The following is a 19,783-nucleotide window of genomic DNA, read 5'->3' as shown; positions in this document are numbered from 1 at the left end:
CTAGTGGCAGATTGCCTCTCCCGTGCGATGGTCCACGCGGTGCACCTGGGAATCGACTACGCCCTCATGGCGGCAGATCAGGTTTCGGACTTGGAGGTCCAAAATCATATAGAACCGTTCCCTCTAGCTTCCAAGCGATCGACGTCATCTTCCAGGCCGCAGGTGCCACGCTCCTTTGCGACGTTTCCATGGGAGTTCCTCGACCTATCGTGCCAGTCGCATGGCGCCGGAAGGTTTTTGATGCCATACATGGGTTGTCGCATCCGGGGATGAAGGCTTCGCAACGGCTTATGTCGGCCAAGTTCGTTTGGAAAGGTATGCACATCGATGTCCATGACTGGGCTAATACCTGCATCGTATGCCAGAAGGCCAAAGTCCAGTGTCATGTCAAGGCTCCAGTGGCTGCGTTCACGGTTCCGGAGTGTCGTTTCGACCACGTGCATGTGGACCTCGTGGGGCCGCTTCCGCCTTCTCAGGGATATACTCATCTCCTCACCATAGTGGACCGCACCACTAGGTGGCCAGAGGTAATTCCTTTGGTTTCCACCACGTCGGCAGACGTCGCTAGAGCGTTCGTCTCCTGTTGGGTTGCCCGTTTCGGGGTACCGGCGGACATCTCTCCTGACCGCGGGCCACAATTTTCCTCGGATCTTTGGAACGCTGTGGCTCAGGGGCTCGGTACCAAACTTCATCGCACCACTGCCTATCATCCGCAAGCAAATGGCCTTTGCGAGCGATTCCACAGGTCGCTTAAAGCCTCTCTTCGGGCCAGTCTTCAAGGCGCAGGATGGGTGGACAGACTCCCATGGGTCCTGTTGGGTCTTCGTACGGCGCCCAAAGATGACCTGCAATCGTCTTCGGCTGAACTCGTCTATGGCCAGCCGCTCCGTGTACCAGGAGATTTTCTTCCTTCTCCCACAGAGCCATAGTCCGCCCCCCGGCAACTCGTTCGCCACCAAGAAGCGGCCAGATGCTTTGCTCCGATACCTACGTCCAATCACGGTTTGCAGAACACCTACATGCCACCGGGACTGAAGAATGCAGAGTATGTTTTCATCCGCCACGACGCTCACCGGGATCCGCTCAAGCCCCCTTACACTGGTCCTTTCCGCGTCATCGAACCAGGAGACAAATCCTTTTCGGTCGACGTCGGAGGGAAGCCGGATCACATCTCGGTGGACCGCTTGAATCCGGCTCACCTGGACCTGGACCACCCTGTCGTAGTCGCTCAACCTCCCAAACGTGGCCGACCGCCCATTGCCGCCGCACCAGATCAACCAAAGCCACCTGCCAACTCCACCGCACTTGCCGCGCCTGCTCAGCCGCAACCGACTGCCAACTCGACCACCGGTCGTCAACTTCCTCTGCCAGGGTACCGAAGTCGATCGGACAGGCTCATCAGGCCTCCCCCTCGCCTCACCTTTTCTGTTAAAGACAATTCTGGAGGGGCGCATGTGGCGGAGCCACCAAAGGACTCAGAGCGGTTGTACATAATTCCTTTAACAGCAATGTAGTTACTGTCTGTGCCTGTACCTTTAATTACACTGTTTGACTGTACAATGTCTAGTTACCTTTACAGCATGGTTTCAATGTGATGACGTCATGCCGTTAGTCACGTGATGCCCCAATGGCAGGAAGAACGCGATGATGTCATGACGTCAGTCTTCTGACCAGAGGATCAGTCCTCGTGGAGCCCTCAAGGAGAGTAGACCTGTTATTGATGTGTTCTAGCAGTTTCCAGTTTAAGCTCGTTTGGTTTCATTAAAGTTCATTATTTTAATTGCCTGAGTCGAACTCAGTCTTTTTGATAGGAACCTCCATTCCTACAGTATAAAGGTTACTACTGAATTGAGGAGGGGAGTCATTGGACATCGTTACTCAAGTCTTTTTTTGGGTGAGAAATGATCATTGAGGGCAGGAATTTCAGGACGTGATTGGAAGTGGACTGGCTGCCAAATTGGAAGCGGGCGACTTTCAGCTGTGTGGAGCGCTCGCCTGAAACAGGCATTAGGAGTCTTGACTATGCGAATCGAGGTCCTCGCGCCGGTTTTAGGACCCCAATTCAAAATTGGTCATCGACTGGGTGGATTGGGTCGTCAACTCTGGACGTATTCCTGGAGGTGTCATCGCATGACCTTCTGCCCCCAACTACCCCGCCCCCACACTCCCGCCATTGGTCGCCTGACACGCCCTTCCTCACAGCGCACCACTGTCCCACGACCAATCGGAATGCGAATAGACTCTTCATTACCCGATTGGATGTTGCTTGACTGTCGGTCAAACAGCCCTTTTCCCCCATGTTTGATATTTTTCTAACTAATAAACAAAATTGTTCAAAATTTAAGAAAAAACACATCTTTTTAATGCCCCTATGATGTGTCTGCCGGGTGTTGCTCGCAGCAGTGTCCAGGAGATTAATCTTTAATTCCTGGAGACGCCAGGGCAATCCTGGAGGTTGGCAACCCTATGGGTGAAGCATGCGCTGGACGTTCGGGGGCCTAACCAGCGAGCCTTAAACAATGTTAAAGAACAAAATAAATCGCCGTTCTGTCGTGCACCTTGTACCAATTACAGGCTCATTTCCTTTTACAGATTCATAAGATCAAGTCAACGTACATAGATGGACTCCTAGCCTGCATGAAGAAGGTAAATGGTTTATTTTAGATAGCGATTGACAGAAGTGGGATGAGATGGTAGCAACATTGGAGCAAGGGCAACATTGGCAGACAGCTGGTAACAGGCTGAACTCCGAGCATTAACTGCACTGCACCATAATTGTCAATATTTTAGAAGTGTATCAACAAATATGTTTAATGTTTCCTGCTGATAATTTGGACTTTTAACTTTTTTTCCTTCTTCTTTCCTCTCCTCTCCTCTCCCCTCCTCTCCTCTCCTCCCCTCCTCACCTCTCCTTTCCTCTCCTCCTCGCCTCTCCTTTCCTTTCCTCCTCCATCTCCCCTCCTCTCCTCTCCTCCTCTCCTCACCTCCCCTCCTCGCCTCTCCTTTCCTCCTCACCTCCCCTCCTCTCCTCTCCTCCGCTCCTCACCTCCCCTCCTCTCCTCTCCTCCTCTCCTCACTTCCCCTCCTCTCCTCTCCTCCTCTCCTCACCTCCCCTCCTCGCCTCTCCTTTCCTCCTCACCTCCCCTCCTCTCCTCTCCTCTCCTCCTCTCCTCACCTCCCCTCCTCTCCTCTCCTCCTCTCCTCACCTCCCCTCCTCGCCTCTCCGCCCCCCTTCTCACCTCTCCTTTCCTTTCCTCCTCATCTCCCCTCCTCTCCTCTCCTCCTCTCCTCACCTGCCCTCCTCGCCTCTCCTTTCCTCCTCACCTCCTCTCCCCTCCTCTCCTCTCCTCCACTCCTCACCTCCCCTCCTCGCCTCTCCGCCTCCCTCCTTGCCTCTCCTTTCCTCTCCTCCTCACCTCCCCTCCTCGCCTCTCCTTTCCTTTCCTCCTCATCTCCCCTCCTCTCCTCTCCTCCTCTCCTCACCTCCCCTCCTCGCCTCTCCTTTCCTCCTCACCTCCCCTCCTCTCCTCTCCTCCTCTCCTCACCTCCCCTCCTCACCTCCCCTCCTCTCCTCTCCTCCTCTCCTCAACTCCCCTCCTCGCCTCTCCGCCTCCCTCCTCGCCGCTCCTTTCCTCTCCTCCTCACCATTCCTCCTTGCCCCCTTTCCTCTCCTCCTCACCTCCCCTCCTCGCCTCTCTTTTCCTCTCCTCACCACCCCTCCTCACCTCTCCTTTCCTTTCCTCCTCACCTCCCCTCCTCTCCTCTCCTCCTCTCCTCACCTCCCCTCCTCGCCTCTCCTTTCCTCTCCTCTTTGCCTCCCCTCCTCGCCTCTCCTTTCCTCTCCTCACCATCCCTCCTTGCCTCTCCTTCCCTCTCCTCCTCACCTCCCCTCCTCGCCTCTCTTTTCCTCTCCTCCTCACCTCTTCTTTCCTCTCCTCCTCACCTCTTCTTTCCTCTCCTCACCTTTCCTCTCCTCTCCTCCTCTCCTCACCTTTCCTCTCCTTTCCTCTCCTCCTCGTCTCTCCCTTCCTCTCCTCCTCTCCTCTCCTTTGTAGGAATTAAACACAAGCGGGGATGGGGTTATTGCCTCTCTGGCCAGTCAGAAGCCTCTGAGCTGCTCCAGGGACCCCTGTGCGGTTTTGAATTGCTCCCCTATTCCTGGTTCTGACCGCTGGACTTATTCGGTAGCGATGTAGACAGAAAACGTGACTCGTGGTTGGGTGCAAAACAGACCAGTATTTATTGAAACAAAAAGAAAGAAACAACTTAAAAATAATCGATACAACACACCTATGCCTGGTACAGCACCTTTGCTTAACACAGTTCACTTATCGTTTACTACAGCACTCTTCTGCTTAGTGCAACACTGTTACTTAAATACAGCACTTTTAATACAGCTACTTAGTGTCCACTACAGCACTCTTCTGCTTAGTAGAACACCCCTTTACTTGAATGCAACAATTTTAATACAGTACCCTTAAGTGTCTACTACAGCACTCTTCTGCTTAGTACAACACTGTTACTTAAATACAGCACTTTTAATACAGCTACTTAGTGTCCACTACAGCACTCCTCTGCTTAGTGCAACACTGTTACTTAAATACAGCACTTTACTTCTCACAGTACACTTTAGTGTCTACTACAGCACTCTTTTGCTTAGTACAACACTGTTACTTAATAGGGGAGGAGAAAACGGACACAACGAGGGAAAATTGACTAAAATTACAGTTTTAACAAAATTCCCATTAATTCCCACCCCTATACCTATTCTAAGTTGCCTTGTAATGGGCCAGAAAATGTATGCTCACCAGTGAAACGCCTGCTCCGTGCCCTTGCAGTCTTAGATTCTTCACCACCCTGAAAATGGAAATACCCCAGTGTTTAAAAATAACTGCTGGTATTCCACTCCCTTGGGCAGGCTCCTGAGTAGTAGATGGGGCACGGAGGCGAGGCTGCAGAGAGAAAGAGAGAGATGGCTTCTTGAGAAGCTATCTTATACCCTATTTGGGGCCGAAATCTTCCCACCCAAATCCGGATGTATCTGGGCTAAACAAAAGGGATCCAAACTGTCCCCATTGACTGTGATGGGGTTTGGATGAATTACCCATTTCCCTTGTGATGGGTTTTTGAATGTATCCCCATTCATCGTGATGGGTTTGAATAGAGCTGTCTTGGTTTGAAAAAAACATGTCTATTTCCTTAATTGCTGAGTAAACAGCCCTTGGATGTTAGTGTAAACAATCCGATTGTCCTGTGGTCACGCCCAACCGCAATTGATTGGCAGTCTTAAGTGCTTAATCCTTTGTGTCAACATTGTAGACTCTCTGTGAACAAACATCGATTGTCCTGCAGGGAAACTCCCCGAACTACCTTTGACAGTTTAAATACTGCATTGCTTCAGGGCTGGTTTTTTTCTAAATCCTTTGTCAGCCATCTTTGATTTTCCTTTTCATATGCACACAGACTGTGTGGTGTCTTCTGCCACGAGGTCGGACAGCCATCTTTGATTATCCTTTTTCACAGACACACACAGGCTGCCTTTCAAGTCCTTTTTGTCAGCCCGTGCTTTGAAGAGAGACTGTCTTTTGTCTTCTTCCATGAGGCCTGATGACCATTTTGATCCCTGGATATTTAAAGGTATATTCTACCCAGGTATTCTTTAATCAAAAATCAATCTTCGGAACTGTAGAAAATTTTGAAATTATTGCGAAATCTTACAGTCCCCCATCGGATAATAAGACTTGCTTGTAGTATCCTGTCCAAAGGTGAGCAATAATTTCTGACCCCCTACAAACAACCTTCCCTTAATACTTATCTAGATCTATCTTTGATCCCCCGACACCTCCATCTTCCCTACCCAGAGAGAATCGCAGTACATGGTAGGCACCTATCGACAGAAAAACAAGATTAATTAAATAATCAATACACAGAGGGGGTCCAATGCCCCTGCACCACTTGCATTCAGAATAATTCAAGCATGGAGGGGGTCCAATACCCCTGCACCACTTGCGACATAGTTTTTAACATGATACAACATCTTTAATGGGATTATCACCAAGCCAACATACCTGCTAAAAATACACATGGAAGAAAACAAGCTTCCTTTTTTTTATAAAATGCAATTGCCTGACACTTTATTAGATGGCACTATTCTTCAGCCATAAATGTATTTTAAATTTTCACCATGCAAACATAACAATTCATAGGCATATGCAATTTGTTCCCTTAACTCCAAACAATAATTAACAAGCTTTGTAAATTCTTAATCTTAATCGAGTTTCCAATAATAGTTTAAATGTTGTGGGCATCTGCTTCCTGCAGACCCCTTCCTTTGTGGACTAGGGGTGCTTCCTTTCTCGAATCACCCAAAACACGATGGTCCTCTGTATCTTCCGGAACTCTGGAAAAGACTAAAAAAAATCTAGCCAGAACCCCTGGCTCGGGGGAGTGTGATCAGGTCCCGCGACCTCGATTCACAATACAATTCTGGAACAGTACCATACTTAAAACTTATACACTAATAATAATTGCAATGTGAAATCTAAAATTAACACGCACTACCTTAATCCTTTATTACACATTATTTGCACAAAGCTATATACAAGCGCCGCTCGGCTCCGGGCGGCCAGCCTAATCCCTGTTTGGGCTGCCACAGGCTGCTCCCTGCGGCGTGGCTGGACTGATTCCAACTTCTGGTCCCTCGTAGCTTATGGCTGCTGGTTGGGGACTTCTGCCTTTTGGCTTTTCCCTGACTCGGGAGACCGCCCTACTCCACTGGAAAGTGGGTGACCATACTTTCTTGGGCTGGGGTACCCGAAGAGACCTCCTAAGGAGTGTCGCTGGTGGGGCTACCCCGGCGAGCAGACCCTTAGCTCGGGTCACACTCCCTGCTGACTTGGGACCTTCTCCTTCGGGTCCCTCCCTTCCTAAACCTGGGCTGGGGACAGGCAATCCCTTGCCACCGGCTGCCAGTGGCTGAGAGCCTTCCCCTTCAGGTCTAAAACCTGGTTCAAGCTCCTCCCTGGAGTCCCACAAGAGAGGGGGAATTGCTCAGGCCAAGTGCTGGGGGACTTCTCTTATCCTACACGCGACTGCGCCTGCGTGAGCAGTCTGTGTGTGTGTACACGCTGCAGGCTGTGGATTTCTAATCTCAGGCACCATCCCAGCTGCCTGTTTCCCTGCCCCCGGCTCAAACAACCTGCATTGTTTGATATAACTGGCTGTCTGCCAGTAATCCTGTTCAAAATCCTTTTCCCTCACCAGGGCGGCTTTAAAGGTGGAGTCTTGGGCTTGGACCTGCTTATGGTCCGGGGCCAAAGCTATCCCGTGTGCCCCCCTTATCCCGGATTGTTGCTACCGGACCTGCTCTACAGGGGTCCCAGAACTCTCCTTTCCTGTTCCCCTGCTTAAACAGCTCACACTGGTCATGAATGGCTCCTCCCCTAACACAAGCCACAGCACCTGCCTGTGTAGCCTGTGAGCTTGTACCCGCTGTGGGCTGGGGATTTCTGTCCTCAGGTTCACTCCCAGCTGCCTGTTTCCCTGTGGGTCCCACTAAGCTAGATGGGACCTCGTTAGACTGGGGTGAATTGGTCAGGTCTTCCGAGTGGACCACCATGCTGGAGGCTCTAGTGTCCACCGAATATCTCCCCTGCCCCATCTTCACCCCCATCCCAACATAGGGCCTGCTCCCCTCAGCATTTTCGCGGGGACACAGGTCAACAGGTTGCGCTGGCTCCAGCCATTGCTGGGAGTGGGATGGGGCAGACAGGGTCAAAGCACCGGTGGTGGCTGCTACGCTTCCCTGGCCAGTCAGAAGAGACCGCACTGCTTCCAATAGTGACTCGACCCGGGGGGGGGGGGGGGGAATTCCTGTCTCTACCACCTCATCCTCCACCCCTCTTTGCTGCCAGAGCTCCTGAAAGCTCAGAGCTGTGGGTGGCGGTCGTGGGACCTCTGATTCCCTGACCAGCCTTTTCCTGGGTGTTGCCAGTGGGACTGTTTTACTTGGGTTGCCAGTAAAATCCGACTGACCTGCCTTCGGGCTGATCAGACATATCATCCCCTTTGCCCTCTTGAAAGCCATATTCAAGCTTTCTAGCTCTGCCCTACAGGGGCCATGATCTGCTTCCTCAAACTCTTGCTCGCAGGCCAGCTTATATGCTGCCTTTATCTCCCTAACCTTTTTGTATGAGGCGAGCGTTCTCCTCCCGCATCCTCATCTCATTGCTCTTGGCCTCTGCAACTAGGCACTTCAGGTACTCTGACTCGTGCCTCGTGTGGCTTTTGCCTTCACTAAACTGGACCACCAGGCGCTCTACCTTGGCCTGGTATTCTTCAACCTCCTTTTCCCTATCCCAACTCTCTGTTCTGGCTTCCCTAAGCCTGCGGGTAACTTCCCCAAGCCTGCAGGCACCTAACCACAAACAAACCAGTGGGATAAAAAGAAAACCAATAACTGCTGCTCTCTCCAGACCCAAACCACTGTCTGCTACATCGCACACTGTTGCCGACGGTCCTGCCACGGTCGCCATTTTGTAGGAATTAAACACAAGCGGGGATGGGGTTATTACCTCTCTGGCCAGTCAGAAGCCTCTGAGCTGCTCCAGGGACCCTGGTGCGGTTTCGAATTGCTCCCCTATTCCTGGTTCTGACTGCCGGACTTATTCGGTAGCGATGTAGACAGAAAACGTGACTCGTGGTTGGGTGCAAAACAGACCAGTATTTATTGAAACAAAAAGAAAGAAACAACTTATAAATAATCGATACAACACACCTATGCCTGATACAGCACCTTTGCTTAACACAGTTCACTTATCGTTTACTACAGCACTTTTCTGCTTAGTGCAACATTGTTACTTAAATACAGCACTTTTAACTAGTGCACCTGGTGTCTACTACAGCACTCTTCTGCTTAGTAGAACACCCCTTTACTTGAATACAACAATTTTAATACAGTACCCTTAAGTGTCTACTACAGCACTCTTCTGCTTAGTACAACACTGTTACTTAAATACAGCACTTTTAATACAGCTACTTAGTGTCCACTACAGCACTCTTCTGCTTAGTGCAACACTGTTACTTAAATACAGCACTTTACTTCTCACAGTACACTTTAGTGTCTACTACAGCACTCTTTTGCTTAGTACAACACTGTTACTTAATAGGGGAGGAGAAAACGGACACAACGAGGGAAAATTGACTAAAATTACAGTTTTAACAAAATTCCCATTAATTCCTACCCCTATACCTATTCTAAGTTGCCTTGTAATGGGCCAGAAAATGTATGCTCACCAGTGAAACGCCTGCTCCATGCCCTTGCAGTCTTAGATCCTTCACCACCCTGAAAATGGAAATACCCCAGTGTTTAAAAATAACTGCTGGTATTCCACTCCCTTGGGCAGGCTCCTGAGTAGTAGATGGGGCACAGAGGTGAGGCTGGAGAGAGAGAGAGAGAGATGGCTTCTTGAGAAGCTATCTTATACCCTATTTGGGGCCGAAATCTTCCCGCCCAAATCCGGATGTATCTGGGCTAAACAAAAGGGATCCAAACTGTCCCCATTGACTGTGATGGGGTTTGGATGAATTACCCATTTCCCTTGTGATGGGTTTTTGAATGTATGATGGGTTTTTGAATGTACTCCCATTCATCGTGATGGGTTTGAATAGAGCTGTCTTGGTTTGAAAAAAACATGTCTATTTCCTTAATTGCTGAGTAAACAGCCCTTGGATGTTAGTGTAAACAATCTGATTGTCCTGTGGTCACGCCCAACCACAATTGATTGGCAGTCTTAAGTGCTTAACCCTTTGTGTCAACATTGTAGACTCTCTGTAAACAAGCATCGATTGTCCTGCAGGGAAACTCTCCGAACTGCCTTTGATTGACAGTTTAAATACTCCATTGCTTCAGGGCTGGGGTTTTTTCTAAATCCTTTGTCAGCCATCTTTGATTTTCCTTTTCATATGCACACAGACTGTGTGGTATCTTCTGCCACGAGGTCGGACAGCCATCTTTGATTATCCTTTTTCACAGACACACACAGGCTGCCTTTCAAGTCCTTTTTGTCAGCCCGTGCTTTGAAGAGAGATTGTCTTTTGTCTTCTGCCACGAGGTCTGACGACCATTTTGATCCCTGGATGTTTAAAGGTATATTCTACCCAGGTATTCTTTAATCAAAAATCAATCTTCGGAACTGTAGAAAATTTTGAAATTATTGCGAAATCTTACACCTTTCTGTTAAGTCTGTGGGTTGTATTATAAATAATCACAGACTCCACTGTTAACAAAATAAAACACGTCTTTACTATTCAGAGGCTCGGGCGATTCTGCCCTAGTTAACGTATCACAACCCTTATATACTGGTGTGGTCACTATTGGTATTACAGTATACATGAGCCAACAAATAGTGCCACACCGAAAGTAGTGCTCTTAAAGGCGAACGGTTACATTCTATAGTTCCCTTAAAGGTAAACGGTTACATACACAACACTCCTCCCTTTTTAGCTTATTACTTACAGAATCCCCTTTAAACATACAATCTTCAACTTCATATAACAGTTTACAGATATACTCTCGATGGAGTCAACGTCATATAACAGTTTACATGTTTAGTCTCTGTGGAGGTTTCCGGATCCTCTCTGGATAACGCCGAAGTGGTGTCGTCATTCCTAGCGGCCCAGTAGGGGTGCCTGGCAAAATCGATTCAGCTGGAACAACAGTGTCAGGTTCATCTGAATCCAATGTTACTAGATCAGCAGTAGGTGTTCTAGGTATTTCAGTTTCAACATTACTCGGGTCAGGTGGTGAAGTCGAGTGCTCATTTGTGGCGGACTCTATGAGCTGGTCAACATGGCGCCTTATTACATTGTCCCCAATGTTCACCGTGTACATCAATGGGCCTAGCCTTTTTTTAATAGTTCCAGGCTGCCATTTTTCTGTACGATAGTCCCGGGCCAAAACTTGTTGCCCCATCTTGAAAGACCTAGTTGCCCTGTCATTGATGTTCTGGAATTGCCGGTTCTCCACGTCCCTTCTGACATTGGGTTTAAGTAGATCCAGCCGGCATCTTAAGCATCTGTTAAAAAACATAATTGCGGGAGTTTGATTTGTGACCGCATGTGTTGCATTTCGGTATGCCAACAAAAAACTGTCTACCTTATGTTGTAGACTTATGTCTTCATTACTCATGGCCTTTACGGCCTTCTTGAAGGTCTGGACGAACCTTTCAGCCAACCCATTGGAGGCGGGATGGTATGGGGCTGATGTGTAATGTTTAACCCCATTGCTCTTTAGGAATTTCTTGAATTCCTCGGACACAAATTGTGGTCCGTTATCGGAACAGATCTGTTCCGGCAGGCCATTCCGAGCAAACATGGTTCTTAACACCGTGATGGTTTTCTCCGTCGTGGTGGTGGTCATTTTAATTACTTCCGGCCACTTGGAGTGGGCATCTACCGCTATCAGGAACATCGAGTCCATAAATGGACCAGCAAAGTCGATGTGTACTCTTTGCCAAGGAGATGAGGGCCACTCCCATGGGTGCAGAGGAGCCGGTGGTGGTGCATTCTGAACCCTCTGACATCCTAGGCAATTCTTGGTGATCTCCTCTATGTTCCCGTCGATGCCTGGCCACCACACAAATGCTCTCGCTAAATTCTTCATCTTTACTCCACCCAGATGTCCTTCGTGCAGCTCCTTGAGTACTTTCTTTTGGAGTTTGGGCGGAATCACCACTCTCGACCCACACATTAGGGTTCCTCGGCACACCGACAGTTGTTCTTTCCTCTGTGAGAATGCCTGCAGTGTTGGTTCGCTCTGTGCTGGCCATCCCTTCACCGTTAAGTCATAGACTCGTGAAAGAGTCGGGTCATTCCTTGTCTCCTTCTCAATCATTGAGTTTGTTATCGGCAGACATTCCACAATGGACGAGTGGAACAACTCCACTGGGTCCCCTGTACTCGCTTCTTCTACTGTCGGCAATGGTAAGCGTGATAACCCATCGGCATTTCCGTGTTTTGTTGACCTTTTGTACTCAATGTCATACTGGTGTGCCCCAAGTAAGACTGACCATCTTTGTAGCCTTTGTGCTGTCATGTTGGACACAGCCTTGTTCGGGTTAAATATGGACACCAACGGCTGGTGGTCTGTCAGCAATGTGAACCTCTTACATTGCAAGTAATGGTTGAATTTCTTCACACCCCACACAAGACTGAGGGCCTCCCTGTCTATCTGGGCGTAATTTCGCTCCGCGGTTGTCAAAGATCGGGACGCGAAAGCCACTGGCCTTTCCGAGCCATTTGGAAGCCTGTGCGAAAGTACTGCTCCAATTCCGTACGGTGAAGCATCACACGCCAGCCGAAGGGGTAATGCTGGGTTGAAATGAGCCAACACTTCCTCGGAGGTAATCAACTCCTTGCTTCTGCGAAAAGCCTTTTTGCACTCCTCACTCCACTTCCATGGTGTCTCCTTTCGCAACAGCTCATTCAGTGGATGCAGCACCGTGGACAAATTTGGTAGGAACTTGTGGTAGTAATTGATCAACCCCAAGAATGATCTTAACTGTGACACGTTCCCTGGAGCGGGAGCCTTCACGACCGCTTCTATCCTCTCCGGTGATTTATGTAGTCCCTCGCGGTCAATGATATGACCGCAGTATGAGATTCGTTTTTGGAAAAACTCACACTTATTGCGGTTAACCCTAAGGCCATACTCCTTTAACCTGGTGAGTACCAGTTTCAAATTCGTGAGGTGTTCCTCTTCATCCATTCCCGTGATTAGGATATCATCCAAATAGCACTGTGTGCTTGGAATTCCTTGTAACACCTGTTCCATGGCCCTCTGCCAAATTGCTGGTGCCGAAGCCACTCCAAAGACCAGTCTGTTATAACGGTACAAACCTCTGTGGGTATTGATAGTTAGGTATTGGCGTGACTCTTCCTCAACCTCCATCTGCAAATATGCCTGAGCTAGGTCTATCTTCGTGAAGTGTTTTCCTCCAGCCAACGAAGCGAAAATATCTTCAATCCTTGGCAGCGGGTATTGCACCAAATGAAGCACTGGGTTCACTGTGATCTTGAAATCCCCGCAGATATGGACCTTCCCCGGTCCCCCTGGCTTACTACTTGGTGAGGATTTCATGACGGGTACAATGGGCGTGGCCCACTCACTGTAGTCTACTTTTGACAGAACCCCTGATCGTTCAAGTTCTTCTAGTTCTGCCTCCACTGCTGGTCGTATTGCATACGGTACCGACCTGGCCTTACAAAACTTTGGGCTTGCATGTTCTGCAATCTTAACCCTTGCTTTAATACCTCGCAGCTTACCCAGCCCTTGTTGGAATACTACTTTCGCTTCATCTAATATTCGGGACAACCGTTCAGATTTGACGTCCTCTTTCTCGTGCTCCACCAACATGGCGTTTAGCTCATGCCAATCCATCTTTATTTTTCGGATCCACTCCCGTCCTAGAAGTGGTGGACCTCCCTCAGGCAGTACATACAGATCCAGACGGCGGTAATTTTTGTCTTTGTATCGCACATTAACTCCTGCCTTCCCAATAGGGAATACTTTGTGTCCCGTGTATGTCTGTAGTACTAATTCTGTATTCCGTAGTGGAATATGTTTGAAAAACTTTTTATAGTCATGCTTATTCATGACCGTCAATGCCGATCCCGTGTCTACTTCCATTTTGACTTTGGCCTTTTCAATCCGCAGCGTCATCCAAATGGTTTGTCTGTCAGCTTCGTTGTTCACGTTGTGAATTTTTAGACTGTCCAGTCCCTTGTATTTGAAGTGTGAGTTGGACTTTTGTTCCCTTGGACTCTCCTTGTACCCTTTTTTTGCGGACTCCCTCTTGTTGTCCGTCATTCTTGACCGGCATACTTTTGCTATGTGCCCGATCCTGCCACATTTCCTACATTCTTGGTTCTTAAACCAGCACTGATTCTGGTCGTGCGTTGTCTTTCCACAACGGTAGCATTTGGAAGTGCTTGCAGTAATTTGATCCTTCAGCACTGCTACGATCTCTTCGAAGGTCTGGTCCACTGGTTTAACTGGTGCTATTAGATGTTTCAAGAGCCCGTATGTTTTTGCTCCCATCGAATTTAACAAAGTTATTGCCTTGTCGTATATGGCTACGCAATATATTCCTATGCGTTCCCCATACGTGGCCCTGTCTTCTATTTCAGCATTAAAATCATTAATATTTCCTCGCTTAGGCATCTTCTTCTCTTTCCGAGAACAGCACAAGTATTTCTTTACTTATTATTAATTTTCTTCTCTTCTTGAGAACACCACAAGTATTGCTTTACTTATTTCTTGTTTCTGAAAATTCTAATTAATTTTCTAAGATGGCAGTTTCCCGCTTCTGCCTTCTTCCCCAGCGGTTTTCCCGCGAAAAATGGCGGCTTTCCCGCGCTTCTCGCTCTCCCCGCCCACTTCAATGGCGGTTTTCCCGCGCTTGACGGTCTTCACCCGTCCCCCGACGCTGTCTTTCAGCCTGAGTGCGGCCCTTATCAGCTCTCCCGATCGGTGGCCCTGTCTTTGCAGCCAACGCTGCGGCTTACCCACGAGGTTATGGAGGCTTCAGGGTCCTAATGCCTGTCGCTTCCAGCCTGTCGGTTCCAGACTGGTGAGGATTGAAACCTCTCTTCAACGTCCTGTCTTCGGACGAAGCCGCCGTGGAACAACTGCCGCAGGGTTCGAATCCTGACTCGTCGCCAATGTTAAGTCTGTGGGTTGTATTATAAATAATCACAGACTCCACTGTTAACAAAATAAAACACGTCTTTACTATTCAGAGGCTCGGGCGATTCTGCCCTAGTTAACGTATCACAACCCTTATATACTGGTGTGGTCACTATTGGTATTACAGTATACATGAGCCAACAAATAGTGCCACACCGAAAGTAGTGCTCTTAAAGGCGAACGGTTACATTCTATAGTTCCCTTAAAGGTAAACGGTTACATACACAACACTTTCCTCTCCTCCTTTCCTCTCCTCTCCTCGCCTCAACTTGCCTCTCCTCTCCTCCACACTTCTCCTCTCCTCTCCTCTTCTTAGTTACTCTACCAAAACCCTTCATGATTTTGAACACCTCTATTTAATCTGCCCTTTAACCTTCTCTGCTCTAAGGAGAACAACCTCAGCTTCTCTAGTCTCTCCACATAACTGAAGTCCCTCATCCCTGGTAACATTCTAGTAAATCTCTCCTGTGCCCTCTCCAAGGTCTAGACATCTGTTCTAAGTGTGGTGCCCAGAATTAGACACAATACTCCAGCTGAGGCCTAACCAGTGATTTAGGACAGTTTGGTCAGGGGCAGAAAGGTCAGACATTTACTTGACCGACTCAACAGTGGAGGGAGATTTCCTCCGTTCACTATTTGTAACAAAGGCATAAATGTGAGGATAAATAAGGAAGAGAGGAACCCTTGCCTGCATCACCTCCCCTCCCCATCACTAAGCAGTTTGTACTGTACAATTTTGGTGGAAATTTTGAACTTACCTTAGATTTGTAAACCTCACCTTTAAAATCCCAAGACAATCGAAAACAAAGAAGTGAAAGCTGGAAAAGTTCCCAGGATGGGAGTATTGCCATGAGGAAACTCTATTACTTTGCTATGTGTAAATTGACTGCTGTGAATCCTACAAAACAGCAAAAAGAGAAAGAATTTGCGTTTATATATCGGTTTTCGCGACCTCAGGACGTCCCAAAGCGCTTTACAGTCATTGAAATACTTTTGAAGTGTAGTCACTGTTGTAATGTGGGAAATGCGGCAGCCAATGTTCGCATAGCAAGCTCCCACAAAGTGCAATGTGATAATGACTAGATAATCTGTCTTTTCTGATATTGATTGAGGGATAAATATTGGCCAGGACACTGGGGATAACTCCCCCTGCTCTTCTTTGAAATAGTGCCATGCGATGCTCCCTTTAATTTTTTTTTGGGTGAGCGGCCCCTTTAACGGGTTGCACGGCCCATTCAAATTCTCACACAGGCGCATTTTTTTCTGTTTAAAAGTCGGTGAGCCGGCTGCGCGGTAGCTCCAGACAACGCGGCTGCGCAGCTCAACGGGAACATTGGTGCCATGGGATCTTTTACATCCACCCGAGAGGGCAGGCGGGGCCTCGCTACCCACTGAGCCATGGCTGGCACTACGGCTGCCCTTTCAGAGTAATTCATTGGCTGCGAAGCACTTTGAGGTGTCCCAAGGATTTGAAAGGTGCTACATTAATGCAAGTTCCTTCCTTCTTTACTAATACCATTACATAAGTGCAACTGTAGTTAACGAGCTTATTCCAACTTGCGGTTCTTAAAATAGTAATTATAAACTGTAAACGCTGGAAACAGGCAACAGGTCCCTCAACATCTGTGAACAGGAAAGACAGATTGGGGTTTTGGGTGAAGAGAATGTCCCCAAAAGTTACCCCATCTTTTCTCTTTAAATATGCTGACTGACGTGTTGTGTTCCAGCATTTTCTAGATTGTATTTCAGGTTTCCATGCACCTGCAGTTTTTTTCTCATTTGCTTTATGATCAGTGTCTCGTTAGCTGGTAAGTTCTTTTCCTGAAGAACACATTCTTATCTTTGTCATGCAGAGTTTTGTCTCCCCTACGTGGAACCAGACCGGTACTGTCAGTGGGAGACTTTCAGCCAAGCATCCAGTAAGTGCAGTCACCCTGTGGCTTCCTTCCGCTTTGTGCAATCGGCTTGTGTGGGCCATAACCAAGCAATTAGCCTACCGCAGGGAGAATTGTACCAGGACAATTGGCAAACGCACACAGCAGTCCTTTTAAGATAAAGCAGTCTCTTACTATTTAGGGTCTGAATAGTATCCAGGGCAGGAGTAACAAGTCTGTTTCTCTGCATAGCACGTATCACGAAGCCTCGGCGGGGGGGGGGGCACAATTAAATCCATGCTTCAGTTCATTTGCATATATCTCCAGTTGTGGATGCTCGTGTATCTAAGCGTTCTGATTTAGGATTCATCCATCGGTGCTAAAAATAGCCCTCTCCGAGCCTCCAGGTCCACAACTTCAAACAGGACAAAAGAGCAAATGGGAAATAAATGCAAATAGGACTGGGTTTCTCCTAGGTTTCTCGATTGCATTGTTAGGCCCAAGGGCTATATGTGGCACATTGTGAACATCCCTGATACAGAGAAACAGATGCTGACTATATATTGGTTTTTTTAAATCTCTAGGATGGAATATTATTGAAAGGCATAATCGGGTGTTGACTAAGTACTAGCAATTACTGTTTTATATACATATAAATCAATCAAAGTTGGCATGTGTTTGGAAGCAGTGTGTTTGTGCGGTTTCAGGTGGGGAGGGAGATGGAATCAGCAAGTTGCGTGCAAAGTTTCTGGCAGGGAGCTACTGTGCACAGTTCTGGCCTCCATATCACAAAGGATACAGAAACACTGGAGAAGATGCAAAAAAGATTTACAAGGATGATGATACCAGAACTGAGAGGGTACAGCTATCAGGAGAGACTGAACAAGCTGGGGCTCTTTTCTCTCGAAAAGAGAAGACCGAGAGGTGACCTGATCGAGGTCATTTAAATTATGAAGGGGTTCAATAGGGTAGACTAGAGAAAAGGTGCTGGGAGGGACAGGGGGCGGTGGGGAGGGTAGTGGCGAGGTCGGAAAAGCCAGGTGAAGCAGAACAGATGGCCTCAATCTTGGAGATGAAGAGGTCCATGAGCGCCTCACACTTAGGCCGTGAATTTAATTGAGGAGGCGGGATGGGGGCGGGACAGTTGGTGTCCGGGTTCCGGTCCCGCTCCCAGCTGCATCCGCTCTGCAGGCGTGATTTTCCGTTGATTGGCCTTGTTAAGTCCGCCCTGCGGGCTTACCGGCCAATTAACAGGAAGCGGGTCTGATGATGTCATTTGATACATAGAAACATAGAAGATAGGAGCAGGAGTAGGCCATTCGGCCCTTCGAGCCTGCTCCGCCATTCAATGAGATCATGGCTGATCATCCAAATTCAGTACCCTGTCCCTGCCTTCTCCCCATATCCCTTGATCCCTTTAGCCTCAAGAAATATATCCAACTCTTTCTTGAATATATTTAATGAACTGGCCTCCACTGCCCTCTGTGGCAGAGAATTCCACAGGTTCACCACTCTCTGGGTGAAGAAATTCCTCCTCATTTCAGTCCTAAATGGCTTACCTCTTATCCTTAGACTATGACCCCTGGTTCTGGACTCCCCGGCCATCAGAAACATCCTTTCTGCATCTAGTCTGTCCAGGCCTGACAGAATTTTATAGCTTTCGATGAGATCCCCTCTCAATCTTCTAAACTCCAGTGAGTATAAGCCCAATCGACACAATCTCTCCTCGTACGTCATTCCTGCCATCGCAGGTATCAGCCTGGTGAATCTTCGCTGCACTCCCACCATGGCAAGAACGTCCTTCCTCAGGTAAGGTGACCAAAACTGTACACAATAATCAAGGTGCGGTCTCACCAAGGCCCTGTACAACTGCAGCAAGACATCCTTGTTCTTGTACTCGAACCCTCTTGCTACGAAGGCCAACATACCATTTGCCTTCTTAACCACCTGCTGCACCTGCATGCTTACCTTCAGCGACTGGTGCACAATAACACCCAGGTCTCTTTGCACTTCCCCTTCTCCCAATCTATTGCCATTCAAATAATCTGCCATCCTGTTTTTGCCACCAAAGTGGATAACCTCACATTTATCCACATTATAGTGCATTTGCCATGTTTCTGCCCAATCACCCAACCTGTCCAAATCGTACTGGAGTTTCACGACATCCTCCTCACAGCTTACCCTCCCACCCAGCTTTGTGTCGTCTGCAAATTTGGAGATATTACATCCAATTCCCTCGTCCAGATCATTAATATATATTGGCCCAGAAATTAGGCTTGGGGGCTTGCCGCGCGTGCAAGCCCCCGATGAACACTTGCCCGGCACACCTGCCGTTCGGCTCCCGAGACGCTTGCAATTCCTGTTTTCAGTTGATTACTCCCGGGCAGCGTCTGACGTCACGCCGCCCAGGAGTGCAGCCAGCGCGAAGCCTCGAGCGCGGAGTCTAAGTTAGACACGCCCCTTGAGGTCTCCTTAACATAGGCCACGCCCCCAATTTTTAACACAAGCTGCAAAGCAATTCTACATGCAGAGCAGCATTTTAAAGAAATTTTTTGTATTTTTATTAATCTTTAGGTAACTTTTATAAAGTTTTAAATACTTTTAAATTATTTTGAAGAATGTAAAGTCGTTTTAAACAGAATTAAAGCGTAGTTATTTTGATGAGCCGGCTGGGATCACGTGGGCACTGGGCAACCAATGGGAGGTTGCAAAAGTTCATTCATGAGTTTGATAGTAAGAACTGTCAAACTCATGAAAACTCAGGGCGCCCAAAACAGCACTTAAATTACAAATAAAAGTTAAAAAAACATCCCACTAAATAAATGAACTATGAATAACTGTAAAAATCTATTTTAAACAATTAATCAAATTTAAAAAAAAAATAATTTTTTAACAAATAGGGTCTAAAAATACACTTACCTTACTGTAAATTCTTTAAAAATAATAAACCTGTGGAAAAAAATTTCTAAATTGTATTAATAGACCACTTACCTGTAAAACTAAGTACTTACGTCTAGTATTTTCAAGCGTAAAAACCGGAGGCCTTTACGCATGGGCAACTCTTTACAAAAAAAGGAAATTCAGCGCGCATGCGCTGCCTGATACGTCGTATGCGTTCCGCCTCTTAACCCCTTGGGTCAGAGGAGAGGAAATGCCGGTTTTC

General features: G+C 47.8%; 1 protein-coding gene across 1 annotated transcript in view; it reads left to right on the top strand.

The window, feature by feature from the left end:
- The window catches only part of LOC147123966 (DNA polymerase nu-like), a 75,663-nt gene extending 58,866 nt beyond the window's left edge, over positions 1 to 16,797 (top strand). The window contains exons 9-10 of the mRNA XM_086002692.1: positions 2,593 to 2,646; positions 16,600 to 16,797. Of these exons, the coding sequence (XP_085858818.1) occupies positions 2,593 to 2,646; positions 16,600 to 16,797 (252 nt within the window). The remainder of the gene's footprint in view (positions 1 to 2,592; positions 2,647 to 16,599) is intronic.
- Positions 16,798 to 19,783: the final 2,986 nt, after the last annotated feature.

Source organism: Somniosus microcephalus, chromosome 1 (assembly GCF_052327205.1).
Source record: "Somniosus microcephalus isolate GS21.2 chromosome 1, FLI_Smic_1.0, whole genome shotgun sequence".
In the NCBI taxonomy this organism is placed as follows: domain Eukaryota; kingdom Metazoa; phylum Chordata; class Chondrichthyes; order Squaliformes; family Somniosidae; genus Somniosus; species Somniosus microcephalus.
Note: the sequence above shows the minus strand (reverse complement) of the source record. Positions and strands in the feature narration are given on the sequence as shown.